Source organism: Rhinatrema bivittatum, chromosome 8 (assembly GCF_901001135.1).
Source record: "Rhinatrema bivittatum chromosome 8, aRhiBiv1.1, whole genome shotgun sequence".
NCBI classification, from domain to species: domain Eukaryota; kingdom Metazoa; phylum Chordata; class Amphibia; order Gymnophiona; family Rhinatrematidae; genus Rhinatrema; species Rhinatrema bivittatum.
The window spans coordinates 159,933,857-159,959,030 of record NC_042622.1 but is presented as its reverse complement, the minus strand read 5'-3'; the positions used below and the strand labels follow the sequence as shown (position 1 = coordinate 159,959,030).

The 25,174-nt window shown below is 42.4% G+C and overlaps 1 protein-coding gene across 2 annotated transcripts in view; it reads right to left on the bottom strand.

Annotated features, from left to right (window-relative positions):
• Positions 1 to 25,174, bottom strand: part of MEGF9 (multiple EGF like domains 9) — a 158,592-nt gene that overhangs the window by 18,754 nt on the left and 114,664 nt on the right. For both annotated transcript variants that reach the window (XM_029614370.1, XM_029614371.1), the window contains exon 5: positions 7,832 to 8,098. In XM_029614370.1, coding sequence (XP_029470230.1) covers positions 7,832 to 8,098 — 267 coding nt within the window. The remainder of the gene's footprint in view (positions 1 to 7,831; positions 8,099 to 25,174) is intronic.

Below are 25,174 nucleotides of genomic sequence, written 5' to 3'. Positions count from 1 at the left end.
GACAGCAAGGGTTAAGTCAGTGCACTTCTTTGTACTATAGGAATAATAGCTAATGACTTATTAGCATGGGATTTCCATGAGAGGGCGCTAAACAGTAAGCATAGTTTTAAATATATATTTTGTACTGAAAAACATTTGCCGCATGGAGAGTAAAGTTTGTATAATCAATTGTGGTTTAAATTATGCTTTCTGCCCAGTGCACCTTATTTCATCAGCACTCTAATATTAGAGATGGGAACTGGCCTGCACCTTTGTTCTCAGAGGAACAGAGAATCTTGAAACAGGATCATAGCACCACTGGAAGAAGACCAGATCTGACTCTGCTAGATTAAAAATTACACTCAATCAAGTGTTTTCAGGCTATTAAGTTAGTAAAAATTATCTCTGGAATTAAATAAACTTGGTCAACTAATAGACAGAGAATGGTTTTCAAATTTTAATTGGATGGTTCTATTCTAAATTAGTATTTTCATCAGTTCTCTGTAATGAGTTTGCATACCATTTTCAATCCAAAATTCTAGGGATTAGGAAAGAGTAGAATGTATTAATTGAAGGTGATAATTCTCTGGTTTCATTCAATGAGACCCCCACAATTTGTGAGAATAATGCTAGGGCTGAGATTATATTTGGGTGAATCAGATAACTTCAGTCTGATGGATGCTTCCTCTTTGATTGGTTTTAGGGTTATTACAATTCATTCATTGTAAGCTTGATCCCTGTCCATCTATTTTTCTGAAAAGAGCCAATGGCTCTTTATTGAAGAGACTAGTAAGGCTGATCAGTGTTTCATTAGATAGAGATTTTTCCCAAAACCTTTTAAGGCAGTAAATGTTAGACCTCTTTTGAAATAAAGATCATCATGAGTGTATACAGGCTCTGATTTAGGTATAGGAAACTGGCTAGGGTGTCAATTTTGAAGGCACCAAATATCCAGGCCAAAGAGATGGCTGTTTCCGCTTGCTTCAGGGCAATGTACCGAACAGCTTTAAAAAAGCATCACTGTGGCACTTTGCCTATGGGCGCCAAAATCTTAAATCCAGTCCTGGATATATGGCTAATTGCTCTTTGTAAGATTTTAGAGAAAGTAGTCACACTTCAGTTGGTGGGCTGTTTGTCCTCTGCTGATGTTTTAAACGATTATCTCTCGGGGTTCAAGGAGTACTGATTGCTTTGATGGATGATCTGTTTCATGTTTTGGATAATGGTGGTGGGAGAAAATGCTAGCATTAGATTTCTCTACTGCTTTTGATAGTTGATTTCTTTTTTGGTCAACTGACTGAGGGAATATGAGATTTATGGTAAATTTTACAATACGTTTTTGTCAAATCTTATAGAAAGGCACCACCCGAGGTTGGAAGCATCGGTGGTGAGAATGATTTGAGGATGTGGAACCTGGAAGGGCAATCCCTGGAGGAGATTGTTCTGATTTTTCTACCAGGTGAGGGACAGACGGAGGGAGTCGGTGATGTGGACAATGGTCGACAGAGGCTTAATACATTGAGTCCATTGAGACCTGAGATTCCAGTGCATGAACCTCATGGCCAAGCGGGCTATTGGTGTGACATGGACTGAGGACGCCATATGTCCCAGGAGGACGAGAAATTGGCGTGCAGTCGCAGCATGCTGAGACTGCAGTTGGTGAGCAAGAGACACGATGGTCAGTGCTCGTTGCTGAGGCAGGAAAGCCTTTGCCTGTAAGGAGTCCAAGTCTGCCCCAATGAACGATAAGGTTTGAGATGGGACTAAGTAGGATTTGTCATAATTGACGAGAAACCCTAACGAAATTAGAGTGTATAAGGTTAGATTGAGGGACGACAGAGCAGCTTGCTGAGTGGGAGCCCTGATTAACCAGTCGTCCAGATAGGGGTAGATGTGAACACTGTGTCCTGAGGAATGCTGCAACGACTACGAGGCATTTTGGAAAGATTCGTGGAGCAGACGCTAGGCCAAATGGAAGCACTCGGTATTGATACTGCTTGAGGCCTACTAGGAATCTCAGGTATTTGCAATGAGCTGGACTTATCGCAATGTGGGTATATGCATCCTGGAAGTCCAGAGAGCAGAGCCAGTCTCCTCTTTGTAGAAGAGTTAGAAGCGAGCCCAAGGTGACCATCTTGAACTTTTCTCTCTGGAGGTACTTGTTGAGGGCCCTTAGATTTAGACTAGGACGGACGCCTCCCTATTTTTTGGGGATTAGGAAGTACCGGAAATAGAACCCTAGGCCTTGCTGGGAGTATGGAACGGGTTCTATTGCTCTTGAGTGGAGAAGGAGGGCGACCTCTTGATCCAGAAGAATGGAGTGGTCGGACGTTCTCCATATCTGCAGAGGTGGGGAGTCCGGTGGCAGGGCGAGAAAGTTCAGATGGTAACCCTGAGCAATGATTGCCAATACCCATTGGTCGGGTTGTGACTGAATGCCACATGTTGTGGAAGTGGCACAGTCTACCTCCCACTGGTATGTGCGACAGTGGAATCTGGCTGCTGCTCTCCAAGCGGAAGTAAAAAACCGGAAGCAGGCCCTGGCTGGGGAGCTGCTCGTGGTTTTTGTTTTTGGGTTTGGCGAGACTGAGGTTTCTGATAAGGTCTCTTAGCACGGGTTCTGGCTGGTGGTGGGTAGGACTTTCGTGGACGGTAGAACGACTTCTTGGAGTCCTTTCTAAAGGGCTGCTTTGAAGAGAAAAGTCGGAAGGCATTGAAGAGAGCTGTTTTAGGGTCTCATGATGGTCTTTTAGTTCAGCCACCGTCCGTTGGATCTGTTTGCCGAACAGATTATCTCCTACACAGGGCAGGTTGGACAACCGGTCTTGCACGTCTGGGCGAAGGTCAGATGACTTGAGCCAGGCCCACCATCTTGCTGAAATATCAGCTGCAGACACTCTGGTAGAGGTGTCGAAAATGTCATAAGATTTTCTGATCTCATGCTTGCCTGGAATTGCTGAGGCAATTCTGATCTCATGCTTGCCTTGGAATTGCTGAGGCAGGAGTCTGAGAAATCCTGTATCTGCTTAAATATGGCCCTGTTATATTGGGTCATATAAACTGATAGGCAGCAATTCCGGAGATGAGCATGGCCCCTACGAATACTCTGCGTCCAATGTTGTCCAGGAATTCCTTACCAGGATGGGTAGATGAGTGAGGTTTTGACCTCTTTGCTCTCTTTTGTGCAGACTCTACCACGATGGAGTGGTGATCAAGCTGTGACTTTTGAAATCCTGGGGCTGACTGTACTAAATAAGTAGTGTCAGCTTTTCTGTGTACTGGAGCAATTTTTCCTGGATTTTCCCAGTTCTTCTTGAGAAGATCAAGAAGAACCTGATGAACAGGAATAGATGTTATTACCTTGGGGGCATCCAGGAATTGGAGTAACTCCATCATCTGATGCCTATCATCCTGTTCTGTCTGCAATTGAAAAGGAACCAATTCAGCCATTTCCTTCACAAAATTTATAAATGAGAGGTCCTCTGGAGGAGAACGCTTTCTACTCTCAGTGGGTGAAGGTGGTGAAGATAAGTCATCGATGTCTGATGAGGTATCATCACCCCAGGTATCATAAGGGTCAACACCTTTTCCTCTAGGAATTAGAGGGGGACAGGGTGGTTGGATACCTGAAGGTCCAGTTCTGGGCTCTGAAGGAATCTGAGGAATTATCGGAGGCACCGACGATGGCATCGAAGGTATCGGTACAGGCATCGAGGGCATTGATGGATGGCTCGGTGGTGCCGATGGACGTATCGGCACTGATGGTTGGATCGGTGGCAAGGGACGTATAGGCATCGATGGCTGAGGCATAACTCTGGATGGAGGAATGCGGAACGGTTTTTCTCCTCCCGATGATGCTGTCAATGGGGAGGGCATCGGAGCCATCGGAGACCTGGGATCCATCGATGGAAAAGCGGCCATTAGGGCTTCCATCCTGGATAGCAGCGGTGCCAGCGCTGCCGGAATCGGGTCGATGATCGGTTCCACAGTTGGTGCCGGTGTCAGTGTGGGAGGAACCTGAAGACGTTGCATCGCCTTGTCGATGGCCTCCTGGACCATCCAGTCCAGTTCTTCTCGGAGACCTGGAGCAAACAGCCCCGGCTCTGGAACAGAAGGAGGCGGCAGAGGCATAGCCGGAGGGACCACCATTACAAGTGGAGTCACAGCTCCCGATCCCCGATCGGGTGAGGGTTGCCTCGGAGACCCAGTCGCAGGAATGGTCAATGCCTTTCCTGGACGGGGCTTTTTCGACAGCTGCTCAGATGATGGCGAGGTCATCGTATAGGCATCGATGGCTGAGGCATAACTCTGGATGGAGGAATGCGGAATGGTGTTTCTCCTCCCGATGATGCTGTCAATGGGGAGGGCTGGCCACTCTGTATTGCCCCCTCCCAGGTACTCTGTGTTGCCACTTCTTGACAAAACCAAGAGGCTCCACTCCAAATAGAAGCTGACCATGGCCCAGTGTGCTTCCTGGTTCTGTTTTTGCTCAGCCCAGGCCCACTGACTCTTTGCAAACCTCTCTTGTAACTTCCTATCTCCTTCCTGGAGATTTTTGATCAGTGCTTGCCAGCTTCCTTCAATCATGCTCTCAGCCTACTGCATTCAGTACCTTGACTGCTCTACTCCAGATTTTCTCGTGGCTGTACACCTTCCCTGCAGAGTGGCTTACTTGCTGGAAGAGGGCCCCACCGTTTCCATTCACAGCCCACTCTAGCAGCTTTTCCAGGGCCACACCCTGTTTAACACAGCACTGCTGCACCAGTGTTCCTTCCTCTTTTTTCCAGGCTAAAAAAACAAACCCCCAAAACACCCCTGCATATCCAACAATAACTAAATTACTTTTAATCCCTACCTACCTCCACAGACTTGCTTCTCCCATTAGCTGGCACAAACCTACCACTTCCTAGCTGTCCTTGCAACTTTTAAAAACTTTTTTTCTTCAGTGCAGCTTCTGAGCCACACCCTTTCACAACCTACCTTGCTCTGTACATCCTTGCACTCTGTACTTTGTTTTAGAACTACAGGCACCCTATGTTCTGTACTACGTTTCGAACCACAGGTCATCTTTGCAACTTTCTGTACTCCAGACATTTTCTTGGAGGCTGGTTTTTCTTCTGTGCAAAGCTTAGAAAAAAATCTCACTTCTCACACAATATATGGGAACAAGTGGTGATTCCCACAGGCCTGAAAACAAAACTGGTCTGACTCCATCTTTTCTTAAAACAATCTTTTATGCACAGCTTGAGTCATATACACCATAGTAGACTGCCTTTATCTTCAGACAGTGTACTCTCTCTACTCACAGTCTGTACTGCTTTGTCTCAGCTCAGGTGTTTGGATAATGTTACCTTACAGGAGCTGCCACCTCCTGGAGACCTGGGCTTGGTCTAGTTATCTCCACCTGGATCCCAGCTCTTATTCCCTAGTCTCTGATTACGCCTTCTGAGCCCCACCCATCTGCTCCGCAGGATCCCGCCCATAGAGCATACTCTCTTTAAGGAATTTAAGATGGACCAGGCATCTAGCTTGGTCCTGCACAAAGTAAATAGGGTAACACTAGCAACACTGCCTCACAACTAGTTTTCCAAAGAGAAATATATGCATGATGTGCCCATGTTTGATAGAAAAACTAAACCTCTTTCTAAACTGAATCGTGTGATTTATCCTGCTGCTACATATTCTTTAGCTGGGTACTGGGCTCAAGTCTTGTAAGGTTCACCCAGCTGTTCTTTTCATTTGTCAAGCCAGAGAAAGCATATTGTGGTGCAAACCACAATATAACAGCTCAAAAAACTGAAACATGTAGCCCTCTGTCTCTTTCATGAACTCTCTCTGTTCCTTTCCCTTTCTATTCATCTGTATCTACTTTGTCTCATCTCATCTCTCTTGCCTTAAATGATACCATTCTGAGAGGTACAGATAATGGACAAACTTATTTTCTGATGATGTTGGACATTTCTTCAGCGTTTGACATGGTGAATCATTCAACCTTAGACAGACTGAAAGAAATAGGCCTACAAGAAATTACGTTATGCTGGTTCAAATCCTATTTGGAAAATAGGTCATACAAAATTAGGTTAAACAATGTTGAATCTGATCATTTTAATCTTCCTCATGGTGTACCTCAGGGATCCTCGCTTTCCGCTACTCTTTTTAATATTTATATGTTTCCACTTTGCAAGCTTATATCTGGTCTTAATCTTACTTATTTTATCTATGCTGATGATGTGCAGATTTTATTACTTATTGAAAACTCTGTAGCCTCTACTTTAAAACTTTGGGACATCTATTTAGTTGCCATTAAAAAAGTATTAATTGAAATGAGTCTCTCGCTCAACGACAAAAAAACAGAAATCCTATACATCTGCCCAAAATTAAGTCCACTGAAAGAACTTGAAGTACAGGAAGCTGCAAAAGCCTATCCTATCGCTTTTGATGTTAGAGATCTAGGGATGATACTAGATTGCGAAGTGAGTCTCAAAAAATGGATCAACAGTATAGTTAGAGATGGATATTTTAAGCTGAATATTTTAAAGAGATTAAAACATTTTAGGACGGTTTTACAAGCTCTTATTTTTACTAAATTGGACTATTGTAATACACTTCTTCTGGGCCTACCTACCAGTGCCATACGACTGTTGCAGCTCTTGCAGAATTCTGCTGCTAGACTTTGGCCTTGACCATATCACTCCCGTATTAGAAGAGCTTCACTGGCTCCCTATTCGCTATAGATTTCAGCACAAAGCACTTTCCCTAATTCACAAATCCCTTTACAATGACAAGGTTGAATGGCTCAATGCAGCCCCTACATTTTCACATACCAGCACGAATAACGAGATCCGCTAATACTGATCTACTACCGATTCAGACACTGAAATCCGCCCATATGAACACTGAGAAAGAGCGTTATCCATTGCTGGACCCAACTTATGGAACTCCCTACCACCGCACTTGAGGATGGAAACTAACATCAAAGTCTTTAAGAAAGGAATCAAAACATTGCTTTTCAACCAAGCATTTAACAACAGTTGACTCAGATTGTGTTTATTTTTATTGCTATAGTTTCTTATGATTTTAGGATTTTATTTTGAAGCATAGCTTTTTTAGTTTTTATTTTAGATATTTTTAAGAAAAGCTGATAATATGTATTTAGATTTTAAATAGTTTATTTTAAAAATGCAAATGTGTTTATTGATGTCTGCCCTGGGATGTAAAACGACATGATATGTTTTTACATGAATGCTGGTATACAAAAACTAATAAATAAAATATATAATAAACAATCAGAAATTGGTTGGATTTGAAGGATCTCTGTCTTGTCTTTCTCTGCTTAACACACTCTCTGCCAAAAGTCTCTCCAAAATGAGTTTTTTTTTTGTTTTTGGGTTGTTTTGTTTTGTTTTTTTAAACAGCATGCCTGATGGATATGACATTTAATGATAGTTACTATCTACCTGGTATGAGCTAAAGCTTAACCAGACAGTAGCCATGACCTCTGAACAAGTTTGACACTAGTCTGTTACGGTCAATACTATCAGACAGTACAATTTGTAAACTTTCTTTAAAGGTCTTTATAAGGCAAATGGAAACCATACCAGCTAAGATATGACATGCTGGAATAGACCAAGGCCCAACAAGCCCAGGATCTTGACTGACAGTGGTCAGTTTGTTTCATTTCATTTATCCAAGTTGATTAACTTTTTAAGCAATCAAGACTGTTAAACTGAAATGGCCAACCAATGAGAAAAAGAACATTGTTTATCTTACAATTATTTATACATACCTACTTTAAGTTTTGTTTTCTTTGAAACCACCAATGCCTCTGTGGATTATAGATTATTAATGTTACCTGTCTTGGTGCAGTTGTTTCCTGTTGGGTCCCTACTGTAGCCTTCTTGACATTTCTCACAGTGATGGCCAGTAGTATTTCGAGTGCAGTTCAGACACTGGCCTGTCATTGGGTTACACATTTTTGGATAGTTTGCTGGGTCTACATTTCCATTGCAATCACACTTCACACAAATGGTATCATGTAAATAATACCCAGAGTCACACTGATCACAGTTTGGGCCATGGTATCCAGTATTGCACTTATCACAGACAAGTCCATCAGATTCTGGGGGGGGGAAAAAAAAAAAGAAGTCAATGGAAGTAGTGCTTCCTAGGTTTCTCAGGCCTGGCAGCCTTGTATAACATTGAAGCATAACAGTGAAACTGAACACAGTTAGGAATAGAATACATACTTTCAGATACATGTGGTTCATGACAAAGAAAATAAAGTATTTCGTTTTCAGCTCAACTAAATGCTCACATTTACAGGATCTATAGCGCAGGTACAGCGTGGCTCGGGAAATGCAAGCTTCTATACACTACCCTATTCATGCGGATCAAATCATTGCAATTTTAGTGATAACGATAATGGTCCATTGTAAACTGGATTAAGACTACCGTCTCATTTAAGAACCCATCACACAGCTTCCAGATAGTAATATTATGAGGGTAGATTTGGGTAACTAGAAATTGCTGTAATTTCAGTTTTACTATATCCAGCACTGACCCCACAGTAAAGCCACAATACTGTGACACAAGATATTCAAATTCAAGTCTCCTATCTGATGGGGCCAGAGGAGATACAATTGAGTGTCAGAGGGAGTGAAACTTGCCTCTGTTGTGGCAATCCCTGCTGATAAAAGAGTGGCACTAAGGGCTACCTTTTCTCTTTACTAGAGGAAGAATTCAATTCACGTGATTTTGACGAGGGGACAAGAAGGATGAAATGGAAATGTATATAAATTAAGACCCTTGTGAGGATAGTTGTATAAGACACATAGCATCGTTAGTGAGAGTCTGAGGCAGCTTGAACCCAATACAGCTCAAGTCGGCCTCTGGCCATGGCCACTGTCTCACACGGTGGTCACTGGCAGCCAAGACAATGTATTACTACAGATTCTGAATGTCTTATTTTACAGATAATTATTGGTGACTGGCAACTGGCAGCCTCCTGAACAATCAGAAAGCAAGACTGACAACTGGCAGCTACATAAACAATCAGAAAGCAAGACAACTAATTTGCAGGACAAAGTATCCACAGATCAGAGTTGAGGTCTGATCAAGCAAAACCTAACCAAATACTCTCAGTCCCTTCTTCTCAATTTAGCTGCACCAAATCATATCAGAAGTCATAGCAGATGTCATATTTCTTAGATGTCTTATATAGGCTGCCCTTCACTGCAATCCATTATCTGTAGAAAATGTCATTAAGTGGATAAATGCCCTTTGAATTCCTGTTTGCTGCCTTTAGGGTCTTATATGGGCCTCTCAAGACACTCTAATCATATCTTTCACACCATTTAATTGACCAAAGACATGGAAGCAGCAGAGCAGAGCCTCCACAGAACCATGAGGGATACTAGTCCTGCTTTCTACAGCTGGCCCTCCTGGATCAATATTGGGTCAATGAGGAGACCCCAGGCAGGGAGGAGGATCTGCTAGGATAAGTACTTTCTATTTTTTTCATTACCTTGGTTTTCAAAAATTGTTAAATGTAAAGTTTGTATGTAGAATTGATGTGTACTCAACATGCACCATAGTATGTATTTTGTATATACAGATGTGCAGGGAGAATGTAAGGTGAGTATATATAGACTGCGTTTGTAATCTCAATCACTATTGTGCTTTTCAGGACACTCTTCATCACAATTATAAGTTCAGGACTCCCTGTATTTTAGAAAAGGGCATAAATGGGTAACTCCAATCTGGCAGACCAGTTATGGAATCTAATTTTCAACTAGGAAGGGAGTATAGATTATAATAGTGCATGAAATGCTTACACCTAGAACACAGTATCCATTTTTAGAGGCCATAATTCCAAAAGGATAGGTTGGAGGCAGTCCAGAGAAAGACTACCAAAACAATACAGTGTCTGCATCAAAAGGTATATTAGACTTAAGGACCTAAATATGTATATTCTGACAGGAAACAGAAGGGTGATGTGATAGAAATAGTCAAACATTTCAAAGTTGTCAAAACAATCTTTTAGAGAAAAGAATGCTCTAAAATGGGATATGGTATGAAGCTCCAAGGAATTAGATATAAGAGCAACATAAGAAAATATTTCTTCATGGAAAGTGAATGAATGGAATGGACTCCCAGTATCTAAAGATCCTGGTGGAACACCAGAGGTACCATGCATCTTTGTTGTACATATGAAGAAGCACCACAAGGAGCTAGCCTCTTTGTGCACTTCAAGTGCTTATTGTCAGATATTGTGGTTTTGCACCTGAAAGAAATTATCCAAGATTCAAATAACCTTCCCTTCCTTGCAGCATCCAGAATATCTCTCCCAACTATGAGGATTCAGAAACCCAGATATAAATGACTTATAGTGGGCTCTGGTTGAACAAGACCTGTGACTGAGACACCCAGTTTCCCCCAACTTTGAAGCATCCTGTGTATCCGCCCTCACTCCCACAGAGAAGTCAGACATCCAGGATTCATAATCCCAGGAATAATTTGATTATAGTGGGCTTTGGCAGAATAAGGCCTGTGATGGTCACACCCACTCTTCCTGCTGTTACCCTTGCATCCTGCATTTTTTGCACTGGAAAATGAAGAAGCCCCAGCAATAAAATATGAAGTGATATCTGAAAGGGAAGTAGTCACCTAATGAACCCAGAAACCCTTCAACATGATCAAAAGTCAAAAGAAAGCTATTTATGCTGGGACATTCAGCCATCAAAGGAACCAATCTGAGAATTCATTTTGATGGGGACAACAGCTAAATGCCTTCCAGGATCCTTAGCTAATAGAAATGCAAAGCAGATAGTCAATGCAATCTACCATATAAATGGGATGGGACCGACGTGCCGCAAATGCGCAGTAGAGAGCAGCTCTACCGCGCATGCGAGCACGTCGGACAGAGTTGGCCTATTTAAAAAAATGGCGCTGGGAGAACCCGTAGCGGCAGCGGCAAGGACCCGGACTGGCGGCGGCGAGGACTAGGACCGGCGGCGGCGAGGACCAGGATTTGTAGTGGCGGCGCGCGCACCATCCGAAGGGGTTGTGAATGAGCTGGGAGAGGAGGGGAGTGACTGAGGGGAGGGGGAGGGAAGAGAGAGTGAGGTGAGAATAGAAGTGGAAGGGAGAGGTGGGAGGGAGAATGGGGGAGGGGGAAGTGGAAGGGAGAATGGGGGAGGGGAGGGAGAATGAGGGGGAAGGGGGAAGCGAGAATGAGGGGAAGGGGAAAGGGAGAATGAGAGGGGAGGTGGAGGTGGGAGGGAGAATGAGGGGGAAGGAAATGGACCGAAAAAAAATGTTTTTAATGTAGCCCGTTGTTACGGGCTTAATGGCTAGTTATAGAAGAAAGCAAGAACTCTGATATCAATGTTATCAGCAATCTGGGGACCAATGACCTTGCTAGAAATGATGTCCACAAAGTACAGAAAGATTTAAAAAAAATCAGGGGATGAAGATTAGAAACATGGCAAAGACTATCGCCTTTTCAGAAGTATTACCTGTTCATGGAAAGGGAAAAGAAAGGTTGCCCATATAAATAATTTCAATGACTGGCCCAAAACCTGGTGTAAGGAAAGTGATTATGAATTTGATGCTGGGGCCATGTATGGAGCAATAAAAGATTATATGGTAAGGATGGCCTACATCTGTCTATGGCAGGAAAGAGTAGGCTAAAAGAAAAATTCAGATCATACATTATCAGGCATTTAAACTAGGGAGCAGGAGTGGCAGTAGACTGTCAGTTAATTTGGCATGTCATCCCCAAGCAAAACAGGAAGAGGGAAGAAAAAGTAACAATCAGTTCAAAAAAAGGAGTAAAGCTGACTACAAGAGCAATTGGGAAGCTATGACTACAAATGCTCGTAGGCTATAATGTTGGAGGCAGACTTGGACATTGTTGCTGTTATGGAGACATGGATCACCAATGCTCTTGACTGGGATACAGACATCTTGGGCTATAATTTGTTAAGAAAGGTCAAAGGACAGAAAAGGGGGAGGAGTAGCTCTTTATGTCCAAAACAATATTCAAGCAACTGAATTGTAAGGGATGTGGGGTCGAGAAGCATTATGGATGATCTTAAAAAAAGAAGATGGTGCTTCCATTTTTCTTGGTGTGATCTACAGGCCTCCGACTCAAACAGAAGATCTGGACAGAGAACTCAAAGACATCCTGAAGGTGGGAAAGAAGGGAGAAGTGTTACTCGTTGGAGATTTTAATCAGCCAGGTGTGGATTGGAGTATCCCTTCTGCAGAATCTACAAGAAGTAAAGAGATAGCGGATGCTCTTTTTTTTTTTAATTCTTTATCAATTTAACTTACAAAAAACAAACCATTTTTTGCAATGGAAATTATGAAATCAAACATTACAAATAATCAAGAAACCGAATCCATAGTTATTCTTCCATTTTTACCAAAAATCATAGTTGAAGGTCTCCCAGAAATTTAAAGAGAGAATAATACAAGTTTAATTAAATCAGGTAATGCATTAACACGCTACAGCAACAACACTATTTATGTGCCTATGGGGGAAGAAGTAGTTAGTTTCCTAGAATCAAGAAATAATTTCAACTGTTCTGGTGAAAAGAAAATAAAGGATTCCACCCCTTTCTTTAGCAGACATTTACAGGGCAATCTTAATACAAAGGAAAACCCAATATCTATAACTTGTGAAGAGTTAGAAACCCCCTTCGTCTAACTTGTGTAACGGCTGCCAAGTTGAGGTAGATCTTTATATCTGCATTCATAAAGGTTATTGGAAATTTGCTGAAATATCTTTTCATAACAATTTGAATATGAATATCATCAGCAACAGGAAATCCAAGACACGAGGAGTCCGATGTGCCAGGTGGAGAGAGAGCTTCATCTGTGCTGGCGGAGGAGTTGTCCTTGAGCCCTGACCAGAGGCAAGCACAGATGCAAAAGGCTGGGGGATTTGCAACAGACCGGACCGTTGTTGGAGGGAACTCCTTCTGGGATATACGCAGAGACAGGAACGCTGACTGCAGCTTCAGTGGAAGAAGGGAACTTCATGCAAGTCAACCCGACGAGCCCGACTGATGGTGGAACAGGTACCGGGCTGGAACAGGGGGTCGTGGGGAATACCCCTTCGGAGGGAAGCCTGCGAGATGTCCGAGAGGGATCCCCAGAATACAAACCCCTGGTAATCCCCAAACGCCCTCAAGTCGTTACACTTGCAGCCCTGTGGGACTTAGTAGCTGGTTTCGCTGCTACTTTAAACAGCTTTAATGCTAAACGGGACCATTCTATTAAACAAAATAATCACGTTTCAGGAGGAATTCAAAGTCAGCTAAACTTGTTAACTGTGAAAGTAACAAGTTTAGAGGAAAAGGAAATCAGGACTTTAAATTTCAAGGCAGCCACAGTGAAAGTTAGGGAGGCATTGGCAAAAAGGATTGAAAGCCTAGAAAATAAGACTAGGCAACTAAATTTAAGAATATTGAACTTTCCTAAAGTAATTGGCAAAATCCCATACTTAACTCTAAAGAGGTTTATGGTAGAGGTGCTGGGTTTCACCCAGGAAGATATGCCGCCAATCAATAAATGCCACATTTTACCAAACCCCACGGTAACATCAATGAGACCGAATTGGCGGGTGCTCTTCAAGGGGCTCTGCTCAAACAACTGGTATCATGAGGGAGGGTGTGATAATCTAGCGCTAATGGTGATAATGTCTGTAATGTTCGGTTAGGGGGCTCACCTGATCACCAGTGATTATCAGTAATATCGCAAACAGGATACAGAGAAGTCACACAAAGACCCCAATTTTGAATTTCACAAATAAGGACTTTGTCAAAATGGGGACCTACGTGGAGGAAGAACTGGAAGACTGGGAGAAGACAGATGAGGTGGAACAACAGTGGGCCAAATTAAAAGGAGTTATTACAAAGGCAACAAATCTATATGTTAGAAAAATAAACAAGATTAAGAGGGAAAAGAAACCGATCTGGTTCTCTAAGGAGGTGGCAGAAAAAATAAAGGTAAAAGAATAGCATTCAAGAAGTATAAAGGATCCCAAAAAAGGGAACACAGGAAAGAATATCTGTTAAAACTGTGGGAGATGAAGAAAGAAACAAGGAAAGCAAAAGGTCAAGTGGAAGAGAGGATTGCCAAAGAGGTAAAGCAAGGTGACAAAACATTTTTTGGATATATCAAAGAAAGAAGAAAGGCTAGATGTGGTATAGTGAAACTGAAAGGTGACAAGGAGCAATGTGTGGAGAGAAACGAAGAAATTGCAAAAATATTAAACAGATACTTTAGATCGGTGTTCACTAAAGATGATCCTGTTAATGGAATATTTTTTGTAGTGAGGATGCATTTGGGTGAATTTGGAGAAGACCGTTGATTGATATTATCAATGATTCAGACTGCTCCCCTGAAGAAGCCTATTGAACGGCAAAACATGTTGGAAGTGCAAATGGAAGAATTGATTTATGTTGAAATAATGTTGTACAGAGGGAGTGTAAAAATTGTATGATTACACAGATTCTTCAATTTTTTTAAATTTGTATGAATGTGAGTATGAATGGTTGTTGGGCCAGATTTTATAACATGTGTGCGGGCGTAGATTTGTTTGCGCAACCCGGCGCGAACAAATCTACGCCCGATTTTATAACATGCGTGTGCTGCCGCATGCATGTTATAAAATCCAGGATTGGCGTGCGCAGGGGGGTGCACAATTGTGCAACCTGTGCGCGCCGAGCAGCCTGCTTCCGTTCCCTCCAAGGCCGCTCCGAAATCAGAGCAGCCTCGGAGGGAACTTTCCTTCTGCCCCCCCCCCCCCCGCACCTTCCCCTCTCTAACCCGCCCCCAGCCCTAACTAAAACCCCCCCGACCTTTACTGAAGAAGTTACGCCTGCCTCCGGGCAGGTGTAACTTGCGCACGCAGGCTCTCCATCCCCCGGCCCGATGGCTGTTCCGGAGGCCTTGGTCCCGCCCCCGGGGCGGCGCCCCGCCCCCGGAATGCCCATTTTTTCAAGCCCCAGGACTTATGCGCGTCCTGGGGTTTGCGTGCGCAGGGGGAGGCAGGGGTAGGTTTTCGGGGGTTGCGCGCGTATCTTACTCCAAGCCAGCATTTAACTGAATCCTTGTACATAGTTTTTGTTACATTTGTTACTTTATTATGTTGCTGTTTATTGGCTATCAATGTTATCCCAAGCACTTGTTCTCTCTTACTTCTTTGCCATCTTCTTTGTTCCTATGTAATCCCTCCCCTTATACCTGTTCATTGTAATTTCCTTACTATAGTTCTGCTGTAAACAGATATGATGTCTCCACTAATATCGGTATAGAAAAGTCTATAAATAAATAAATAAATAAATAAATAAATAAATCTCCTATCACTTCTAGGACTGATTAGTATTACAATCTCTCCACTGGCTTCTAAGTCCAGTCAAGGATAAAATATAAAAGATTTTGACCTCAATCCATAAGGCCTTATGTAATGACATTCCCTCCATATAAAAATTATCCATTCTGAATTTATAAGACCAATCAGAAATTTGAAATCTTCTGGGAGATGTCTACTTGACATTGACAGCTTGTTCTATTCATCTGGCTGAGTCCCGGGACAGAAAATTTACTGCTGCTGGTCCAGTGTTAAGGAACGCTCTAGCTGAATCCTTAGAAAAGAATCATGCTTGAACACCTTTAAGAAGCATTTCAAGGCTTCTCTTTTCAACTAAGCTTTTGGCTTGTCATAAATCTCAATTGGCATGTGTTTATGATCTTTTTGCTGATATCACTGATAAAGTCCAAAGTTTATTGTGTATGGTTATTTTTTGTTGTTTATACGATTTCAGCCTGTATTTATGTAACCTGGGCTAGGCGTAAGTGACGATGATCCTTTGTCATAGCTGTCAGTTGAATATCTATTAGGCAGCATGTTATGCATGTTTGAGGACCATAAAAATATATGTTTTATGAAAACTGCTAAGATTTTAGGATTATGTGGCATACAAGTGTTTAAAATAACATTATTAATATTCTATGAAGTGGTAGAAAAAGGGTTGGGAAGTTTAAGTATTGCAAACAATCCATCCTTCATGCTCCAGGGAAGAGGCATGGGGTGAGGTGATAAGTATAAAATAAAGGGCAGAAAATAGACACATGGTGGTGCAGGGTCACTGGGACCCAGGAGACTGCATATTTATTCAACAGTTTCATTAGTTTTTGCAGCTATTTAGATTATTATAAAGCATGGAGGCAAGACATGGGAGTGCTGGGTGTTTTATTAAGTATGGGATCTTAATACTAATCTGTAGTACTGCGGTTAGGTAGCAGCAGGGCATTGACTTAGTTTTGTATGTGACTTTTTAAAACTTATGTATATTTTATTGTAAACTTTTATAGTTTGCACTGGTTATGTGGTATATAAATTTATTAAATAAATCAATTTAACCAAGATAGTAGAGTGTCAATGAGGAAGAAAAACTGACTTTGATAAGGAACGGTATTATAAAAGAAGTCAAGCTTTACTGAGATTATTAAAAGAGGGACATTGTTGGTATCTTTTGCTTTTTTGGCCGATAGAAATACTGTGTTTAGGTTTTTTCTTCATAATAGATCACTTATGTTTTATGGCCAGAAATTGTGGATTTATCCTGTTTCTGAGATCCTATTAAAGGGAGCACAATTTACTTTGCGATATCCTTGTAAGTGTTTAGTAAAGCATCTCAATGTTAATTATGTATTTTTTGAACCTTCACAACTTCGGACATTCCTAGATTCACATACCTAAAGACACTCTTTGCAGACTCGGCCAATTTGATGTATTATGGTGATTGGCTTCTCATTATTCCTTTTCTCATTTTCATGGTTATCATCACTCTTTTTCTTCTTTGGTCTCCTCCTTTCTTTTTATCTTTAAGGAATGTGTGGATGCAAACATTTCCTACTAATGTTTACTTTGTATATCACTTTATGCTTCACAACCTCTGTTTCTGATGCAAATGATTCTATCAGACATCCAGGATTCAAAAACCCAGAATCAATTGGATAACAGTTGGCTCTGGCAGAATAAGACCTGTGAAGGACTTGCGAAGTAAAAATAACAAAATCAATCAGCTCAAAAAAACAGAAAAGGCTCCTAGGAAGTGCAACATAGGAAGAAAAATTGGAAAGCTATGATTACAAATGCTCGCAGTTTGGGCAATAAAATCCCAGACCTGCAGGCCTTAATGATGGAGGAAGACTTGGACATTGTTGCTGTCACAGAGACATGGCTCACAGATTCTCATGACTGGGATACAGCCAAACCGGGCTATAACTTAAGGACAAAAAAAAAAAAGGGGCGGGGGAGTAGCAGCACTTTATGTCAAAAATAATATCCAAGCAACTAAACTGCAAGGAAAGTGGGGTAGAGAAGAAGTATTATGAGCCATCCTAAAAAAAAAAAAGATGACTGTACATTCATTTTTACTGGAGTGGTGTACCGGCCTCAGACTCAAACGGAAAAACTAGACTGAGATCTAATCAAAGACATTATAAAGGTGGGAAAGAAGGGGGAAGTGTTGATGACTTTAATCTGCCAGACGTGGACTGGAGAATCCCTTCTGCAGACTCTAACAGAAGTAGAGAGATAGTGGATGCCTTGCAAGGGGCTCTGTTCAAACAAATGGTAATGGAACCCACAAGGGAGGGAGTTATACTTGACCTAGTGCTCACTAATGGGGCTAATGTCTCTAATGTCCGGGTGGGTGTCCACCTCAGCACCAGTGATCAACGAACAGTATAGTTTGATATTGCAAATAGGATCCGGAGAAGTGTCACAAAGACCCGAGTTATGAACTTCAAAAAAACAGACTTTGTAGAAATGGGGAAATATCTGGAGGCAGAACTTAAACTGGGAGAAAATGCGAGGTCAGACAACAGTGGGCCAAACTAAAAGGAGCAATTACAAAAGCAACAAATCTATATATTAGAAAAGTAAACAAAAGTAAGAGAAATAAGAATCCAATCTGGTTCACAAAGATGTAATAAAAGCAAAAAAAGCAGCTTTTAAGAAATATAAAGGATCCCAAAAAGTGGAGCACAGGGAGGATTATCTGGCAAAACTGAGGGAGATGAAAAAAGTAATCAAGAAAGCAAAAAGTAATCAAGAAAGCAAAAAGTCAGGCAGAGGAAAGGATTGCCAAGGAGATAAAACGAGGTGACAAAACATTTTTCAGATATATCAGAGAAAGAAGAAAGGGTCCCTAGTGGTATAGTGAAATTGAAAGGGGATAAGGATCAATGAGTGGAGAGAGATGATGAATTAGCAGAAATATTAAACACTTCAGTTCAGTGTTCACTAAGGAAGACCCTGGAGAAGGACAGTCACTTGTTATCAAGAATGTAGAAGGGGGTGGGGTAGATGAATGTATGGGAAGAGCTAAGAAAACTGAAAGTAGACAAAGCCATGGGGTCTGATGAGGTTCACCCCAGAATACTGAGGGAACGCAGAGATGTGCTGGTGGGTCCACTGTGTGACTTGTTCAATAGATATCTGGAAAAAGGTGTAGTGCCTAGTGACTGGAGAAGAGCAGTGGTAGTCCTGTTTCACAAGAGTAGGAGCAGAGAAAAGGCTGGAAACTACAGGCCGGTTAGCATCACCTCGGTGGTGGGAAAATTAATGGAGACTCTGCTGAAGGAAAGGATAGTGAACTATCTACAAACCAGTGGGTTACTCGATCAGAAGCAGCATGGATTAACCAGGGGAAGGTCCTGTCAGATGAATCTAATTGATTTCTTTGATTGGGTGACTAGAGAACTGGATCAGTGAAGAGTGCTTGATGTAATTTACTTGGATTTTAGTAAAGCTTTTGATACAGTCCCACATAGAAGACTCATCAACAAAATGAGAAGCTTGGGGAGTCAGCTCCGAAAGATGTTGGTGTGGATTACAAACTGGTTGACTGATGGAAGACAATGGGTGATGGTAAAAGGAACCTACTCTGAAGGCAGAATGGTGTTAAGTGGAATGCCACAGGGATCGATGTTGGAACCGGTTCTGTTTAACATCTTCGTGAGCGACATTGCGGAAGGGATAGAAGGTAAAGTTTGTCTATTTGCGGATAATATTAAGATCTGCTCAGAGTGGACACACTGGAATGAGTACAGAGAATGAGACGGTATTTAAGGAAGCTGGAAGAGTGGTCGAAGATATGGCAGCTGGGATTCAATGCCAAGAAATGTAGAGTCATTGTTGCGTTCGTGCCTCTTCTCGCCCCTCGCTCCACCCTCTCTACCTGGGATGAGACTCCCTTCGGCTCTGATAGACAGTGCGGCCGCGGCTTCTCTCCACCTCTTGATCCCGGTTCCCCCGGGCTGGCCTGACGCTACGGATCCGCCATGTTCCTAATGACGTAAGGGCGCGCGTGTGTGCTCCAGACTTTGTACCAGCAAGGGCGCGAACCTCGGGGGTGTTCCCCCGTAGTGACGTCATCCACTTGTACTTGAAAAGGTCTTTGTTTGCTAACCTCTAACAAGTTAGCAAGGAACTCCAACAGGACTTGCTTCGGCAGTCCATGGTACTTGCAACAACGATCAAAGTCAGCCTCGGCTTTTTCAAACTTACCAGGAGTACCCGCTTCACGGGGGCTCCACTCTGTCTTCTTGATTTCAGATTGCCAAAACACTCGGAAGACTCCTCATTGCCTGCAAGCGATCGCGAACGTGAACACAGTGAGTTCTATTACATAGGAATTGGTACTCGCTCCCCGAGGGCCTACATTCCTATTGCTCTGAAGACTCCCTTCCATCCAAGACGTTATCGCAGGTACAGAAATCAAGAGTTACACTGGCAAGATTACAGATAGGAACCGGTATTCGCTCCATGAGGGCCCATGTTCCTAGAATCTTATACAGACTCTCTTTTACTCTAGAAGCCATTTCATATACAGCAATTGTGAGTTCTTATTACGACTGTTTGAGGGAACCAGTGCTCGCCTATGGCTCCTGTTCCTGAATGTACTGAAGACTCTCTGAGGCATAGAGACCATTGCAGACATCTACTATTGTGAGTGTACCATCTTGTATCCAGTATACCCTGTCTACTCACTACTTCTAGTCTCTCTCTACAGCTCAGCGACCCAGAGATTATATTCCAGTATCAGAAGGACTTCAGCCTTGCCGGATACAGCGACTCACTACTGCCACCTCTGGTGGTCCAGCTTCCAGTCTAATAAAGAACTATTGTGTTTATCTCATATTCTAGCTTAGCCAGTGGTTTCTCTCAGGATCTCCTCCAGGGGGCGCTGTCATCTGCCATCGGCCCAGGGGTTCACCATTTCCTCCAAGTGGTCATTCCTTTCACTATTGTCACCTTGTAGGAGCCAACCACTACAGACCACTGACTCCGCTCACGGAAGTATTATATAGACAGCTACTCCTCTTTCTCTGAGACACAGATATACACACACACAGATTGCTATCTCAGTAGCAAAGTACTATATACCTATTGCCAACTCCTCTTCCTTGGAGAGTTGATCCATAACAGATTGCTACTCCTTAGCAGATTGGTAACAGCTTGCTACTTCCTTTCCTTACAGGAGCATCTAACAGCAGTTTGCTAACAGATCTACAGATAGCTAACTCCTCACCTCTGGATGAGCAGGTCATGTCACATCGCTATTCCTTCCCCTTTCAGGAGTATAGCAGAACAGCTTGCCAACTCCGCCCTCCTGGCGGAGTGAGTGACAGCAGATTGCTAACTCTTCCCCTCTGGAGAAGGCGAGCATAACAGTCATGCATCTGGGGTGTGGTAATCCAAAAGAGCTGTATGCGTTGAGGGGTGAAGGGCTGACGTACACGGAACAGGAGAGAGACCTTGGGGTGATAGTGTCTAACGACCTGAAGTTGACGAAGCAGTGTGATAGCCAAAGCCAGAAGAATACTGGGCTGCATAGAGAGAGAGAGGAATAGCTAGTAAGAAAAGGGAAGTGAGAATCCCCTTGTACAGGTCCTTGGTAAGGCCTCACCTGGAGTACTTTGTTCAGTTCTGGAGACCTTATCTCAAAGGAGACAGAGACAAGATGGAGGCAGCTCAGAGAAGGGCAACCAAATTGGTGGGTGGTCTCCATCGAATGACTTATGAGGAGAGGTTGAAGAGCCTGAATATGTATACCATGGAGGAGAGGAGGAGCAGAGGGTGATATGATACAGACTTTCAGATACTTAAAGGTTTGAATGATCCATGGTCATCAAACATTTTCCATTGGAAACAATTTAGTAGAACTGGGGGGGGGGGGGTGTGTCACAATTTGAAACTCCAGGGAGGAAGACTTAGAACCAATGTCAGGAAATATTTCTTCATGGAGAGGGTGGTGGATGCCTGTAATGCCCTTCCAGAGAAAGTGGGGAAGACTAAAACTGTGAAGGATTTCAAAGGGGCATGGGATAAACACTGTGGATCCCTAAAGGCTAGAGGATGGGAATAAATAAAAAAGCTTGGGGGTAACCTGCCCAGCAAGCTTCCCCCTATGTTGGGAAGCTTGCTGGGCAGATTGGATGGACTAGTTTTGTCTTTTTCTGCCGTCATTACTATGTTACTATATGTAATTTAGGAAAAAATAAAATTAAAACAAAAAAAAAAAAGTCAAGTTTCTATGGCTGTCAACTGGCATTTATCCTTGCAGTATCATACAACTGGGCAAACTGGATGGGACAGTTGGTTGTCTTTTGTCATCATCTACTATGTCACTGTGATTGCTTGTGAGTGTATGACTGCAACTGCAATTTCACATGTTGTTTGGAGCACATGCTTGGGTGACAACAGCTATGTTGTATACTTGAGTTTGGACATGTTGTCTCTGGTCAATACCAATTGTTGGTTTGTTACCTGTGTTTGCATGACTACAGTACTAGATTATGGTTGCTTGCTATAGAAATCCTATGTTTTACCAGTCAATGAGGTACATATGCATATATTTTTGGTTGCTAGATTTTCCTTTCCCTCATCTCTAGCTGTTCAGACCTGCTCGTTTGTCTATTACCATTCTCTCCTTGTCAACTTCATTTATCTGTATGCTTAGGATAAACACTGTGGATCTCTAAAGGCTAAAGGATGGAAATGAAGAAAAGAATGCATAGGGGTAACTTGCTGGTGCGGCAGATACTACCTTTAACCAATAAGCCTTCATACTCTTGATGCAACTCCATCATGGCTCTCTGTTTCAACAGCAAGGTATAACAGGGAGTTGGATTCAAACAGCAACCAACGAGGGCCCTGACTTTTATGGTCTGGGAAACTGATAAGCATGGGGTAACCTACATGGCACAGCAGATACTACCATAAGCTTGCTGGGCAGTCTGGATTGACCATTTGGTCCTTTTCTGCCATCATTTCTGTTTCTTTAGCCCTTTCTGTAGGTGTAGTGATTAATATAAGCACTGTAGTTTGTTACATTAGATTACATTAATTTTATGTTTCTCTTTTATTCAAGCCTCACCAGGATATGCTGCTGTTCCTCCAGCTGAAGAACAGAGGCTTCCCAGGCAGCAACAGCATTAAGACATGGCAAGAGTACAGTAATACACCACCCCACTGCCCTGAAGTGCAGCCTCCACCTGTTTGATCAATACACACACTCACTTATGTACATTTCCATTTTGTTCATTTCCTGTTTTTGTTAGTTCATCTATGCCCTGGGTTATGTTTTTCTCTATAGTCCGAAATCAAAACAAGTTGAGAAAAGACAATGGTGATGTGTGGAGGTGGTATGAAGAAGTAAAGTCTGAAATATGTACGAAGTAGCCTGGAAATCCGTGCAATGAGTTTGAGTAGATGAGTGATTAATATAAAAATATCTTTGCATTCATCTTTAAAGTAAAGCGTGTACAAGTGTGAAGTCTGACAGTATGAGATGAAAGGAATCAAGCTGTAAATGCAAGGAAAATATGGGATGGATTAGGAAAAGATTTTTTTTTTTTTAAAAGAAGACTACTACTTTGAGCAGTGGCCTTTTAAAAGCAACTTTTGCTTAGGAAGCTTTAGAAAGTATGCAAAATAAAGCAAATATGAGAAATATTGTTTTAAATTGGGTCCTAGAATTCCTGATGGCTAATACAAGGCCACCAGGCATAATTTGGTTAATTTGTCTTTAAATAAGCTGTGAGTTGAGCAGGAAGCATTAATGTAGAAAATATGATAGTCCATCCTCCCTCATGTTACAAATATATTTTATTTTGTGACAAGTATCTGCTTTTAGCAAAGTTGCTATAGGGCATTCTCTGACATTTGCCCTTCAGAGGCAAAATTTATTTTAAGTAAATCAAGTCCCTATAGCATATACTTTGAGATCCTTAACTCTCCCTAAGTGAGGCTTGTGTTATAGGCCCCAAAACATTTTGGTAGCTCCCTTTTATGGGGCTGATATAATAAAACCTGTGCCAAAAATGGCACCAAATTTTAGCATAGATTTTTCATAATGCATGAGTTAAAAACCTGCTGTCCTGCTTGATGCTATAAACCAGTGGTTCTCAACCAGTGTGTCGCGACACCAGTGTGTTGCCAAGAACATGCAGTTGTGTCGCCACACTTCCTGGTCCCCCGCTGATCCAGTTGCTCCCCGGTCCTCCTCCTCCTGGGCTTAAAATGCTGTCAGCCCGGGTGGAATGCAGAAGAACAGCTGGAGTCAGCGGCACTGGCATGGTCTCTTCTTCCTGCCCCCGCGGCCCGGAAGAGGAAGTGGTGAGCAGCGGGTGCATGCGTGGGACGAAGAGACCATGCTAGTGTGGTCAGCGTCGGCCTGAAGAACAGAAGAGAGGCGCGGCCGGAGGAATGAGCAGCGCGGCTCAGAAAAAAATGAAGAACATCAACCCCCGCGGTCGATGGGACTCTCTTCTCCGCGAGGGATGAAAATGAAAAGGAGGTTGGGAGGAGGCTGCTGCTGCAGCCAGTTCTGGGGAGGGAGGGAGAGAGAGTGAAAGAGCAAGCAAGCATGTGTGTTTGAGATCCTGTGTGTGTGTGTGAATGAGATAGAATGTATGTGAATGACTGAGAGCCTGTATAAGTGAAAGAGTACATCTGTGATTGAGAGCCTGCCTGTGAGAGAGAGAGCATTAATGTAAATTTACGATTGGGAACCTGTATGTGTAAGTTTGTGATTGAAAACCTGTTTGCGTGAAAGAGTATTGTGTGTATGATTGAGATCCTTTGTGTGTGAGAGAGATCATGTGTATGTATGATTAAGAGCCTGTGTGTATAAGTAAGAGAGAGAGCATGTGTGTCTGGGTGTGATTAAGAGCTGGTTTAGGTGAATGAGCATGTGAGTATGTGATTGAGAGCCTGTGTGTAAATGAGAGAAAGAGAGAGAGCATGTGTGTCTGACTGAAAGCTGGTTTAGGTGAGGGAGCATTTGAGTATATGATTGAGAGCCTGTGTGTAAATGACAGCATGTGAGTCTGTGTGTAACTGAGAGCTGGTTTAGGTGAGGGAGCATGTGAGTATGTGATTGACAGCCTGTGTGTAAATGAGAGAAAGAGAGACAGCATGTTTGTAAGCATGTGAATGAGAGTCTGTGTGAGAGAAAAAGACAGCATGTATGTGTGTATTTGAAAGCCTGTGTGTGTAAGCCTGAAAAGATAGACAGCAAGTGTGTGTTTAAGAGCCTATATAAGTGAGAGAAAAAGCATGTGTATATGTGAGTGACAGAGCATGTGTGTATAAGTGTGTAATTGATAGCCAGTGTGAGAGAGAGCGCTGGTATGTGACAGAGAGAGAGGAGAAAGTTCCAAGCAAACCACCCCTCCTCCTGCTAATTCAAAACAATCTCAGGACACCTGGATATCAAATAAATTTTGTATCCTTGTCTGCTATTTTGAAATATTTTATTGGTATCTAGAAATGTTTTATATGAGTTTTTAATTATTGGATATTCCACTCATCAGTTGTTTTGAAATAATCTGTTCTTTTTGTTAGTACAGTTTTACTGCTACTGATTTTATATTTCTTGATTTGTTTTATAAGGATGGGTGGTGATTTTTTTTTTTCCTTTATTACACTGCATACAGAGACTCTGGCTTGTTGCAGTTTCCAATTCAGTTTTTTCTGCATGCTTCTAGTTATGCATTTTGGTCTCTTTATTCCTTGTTAGGTGAGGGTGAGCACATGTGATTCAGGTGAGGTTCTCTGCTGGCGTGTAGTTTCTGTGTAGGGCTCTTTAGCAGCCTGACTTGGTCT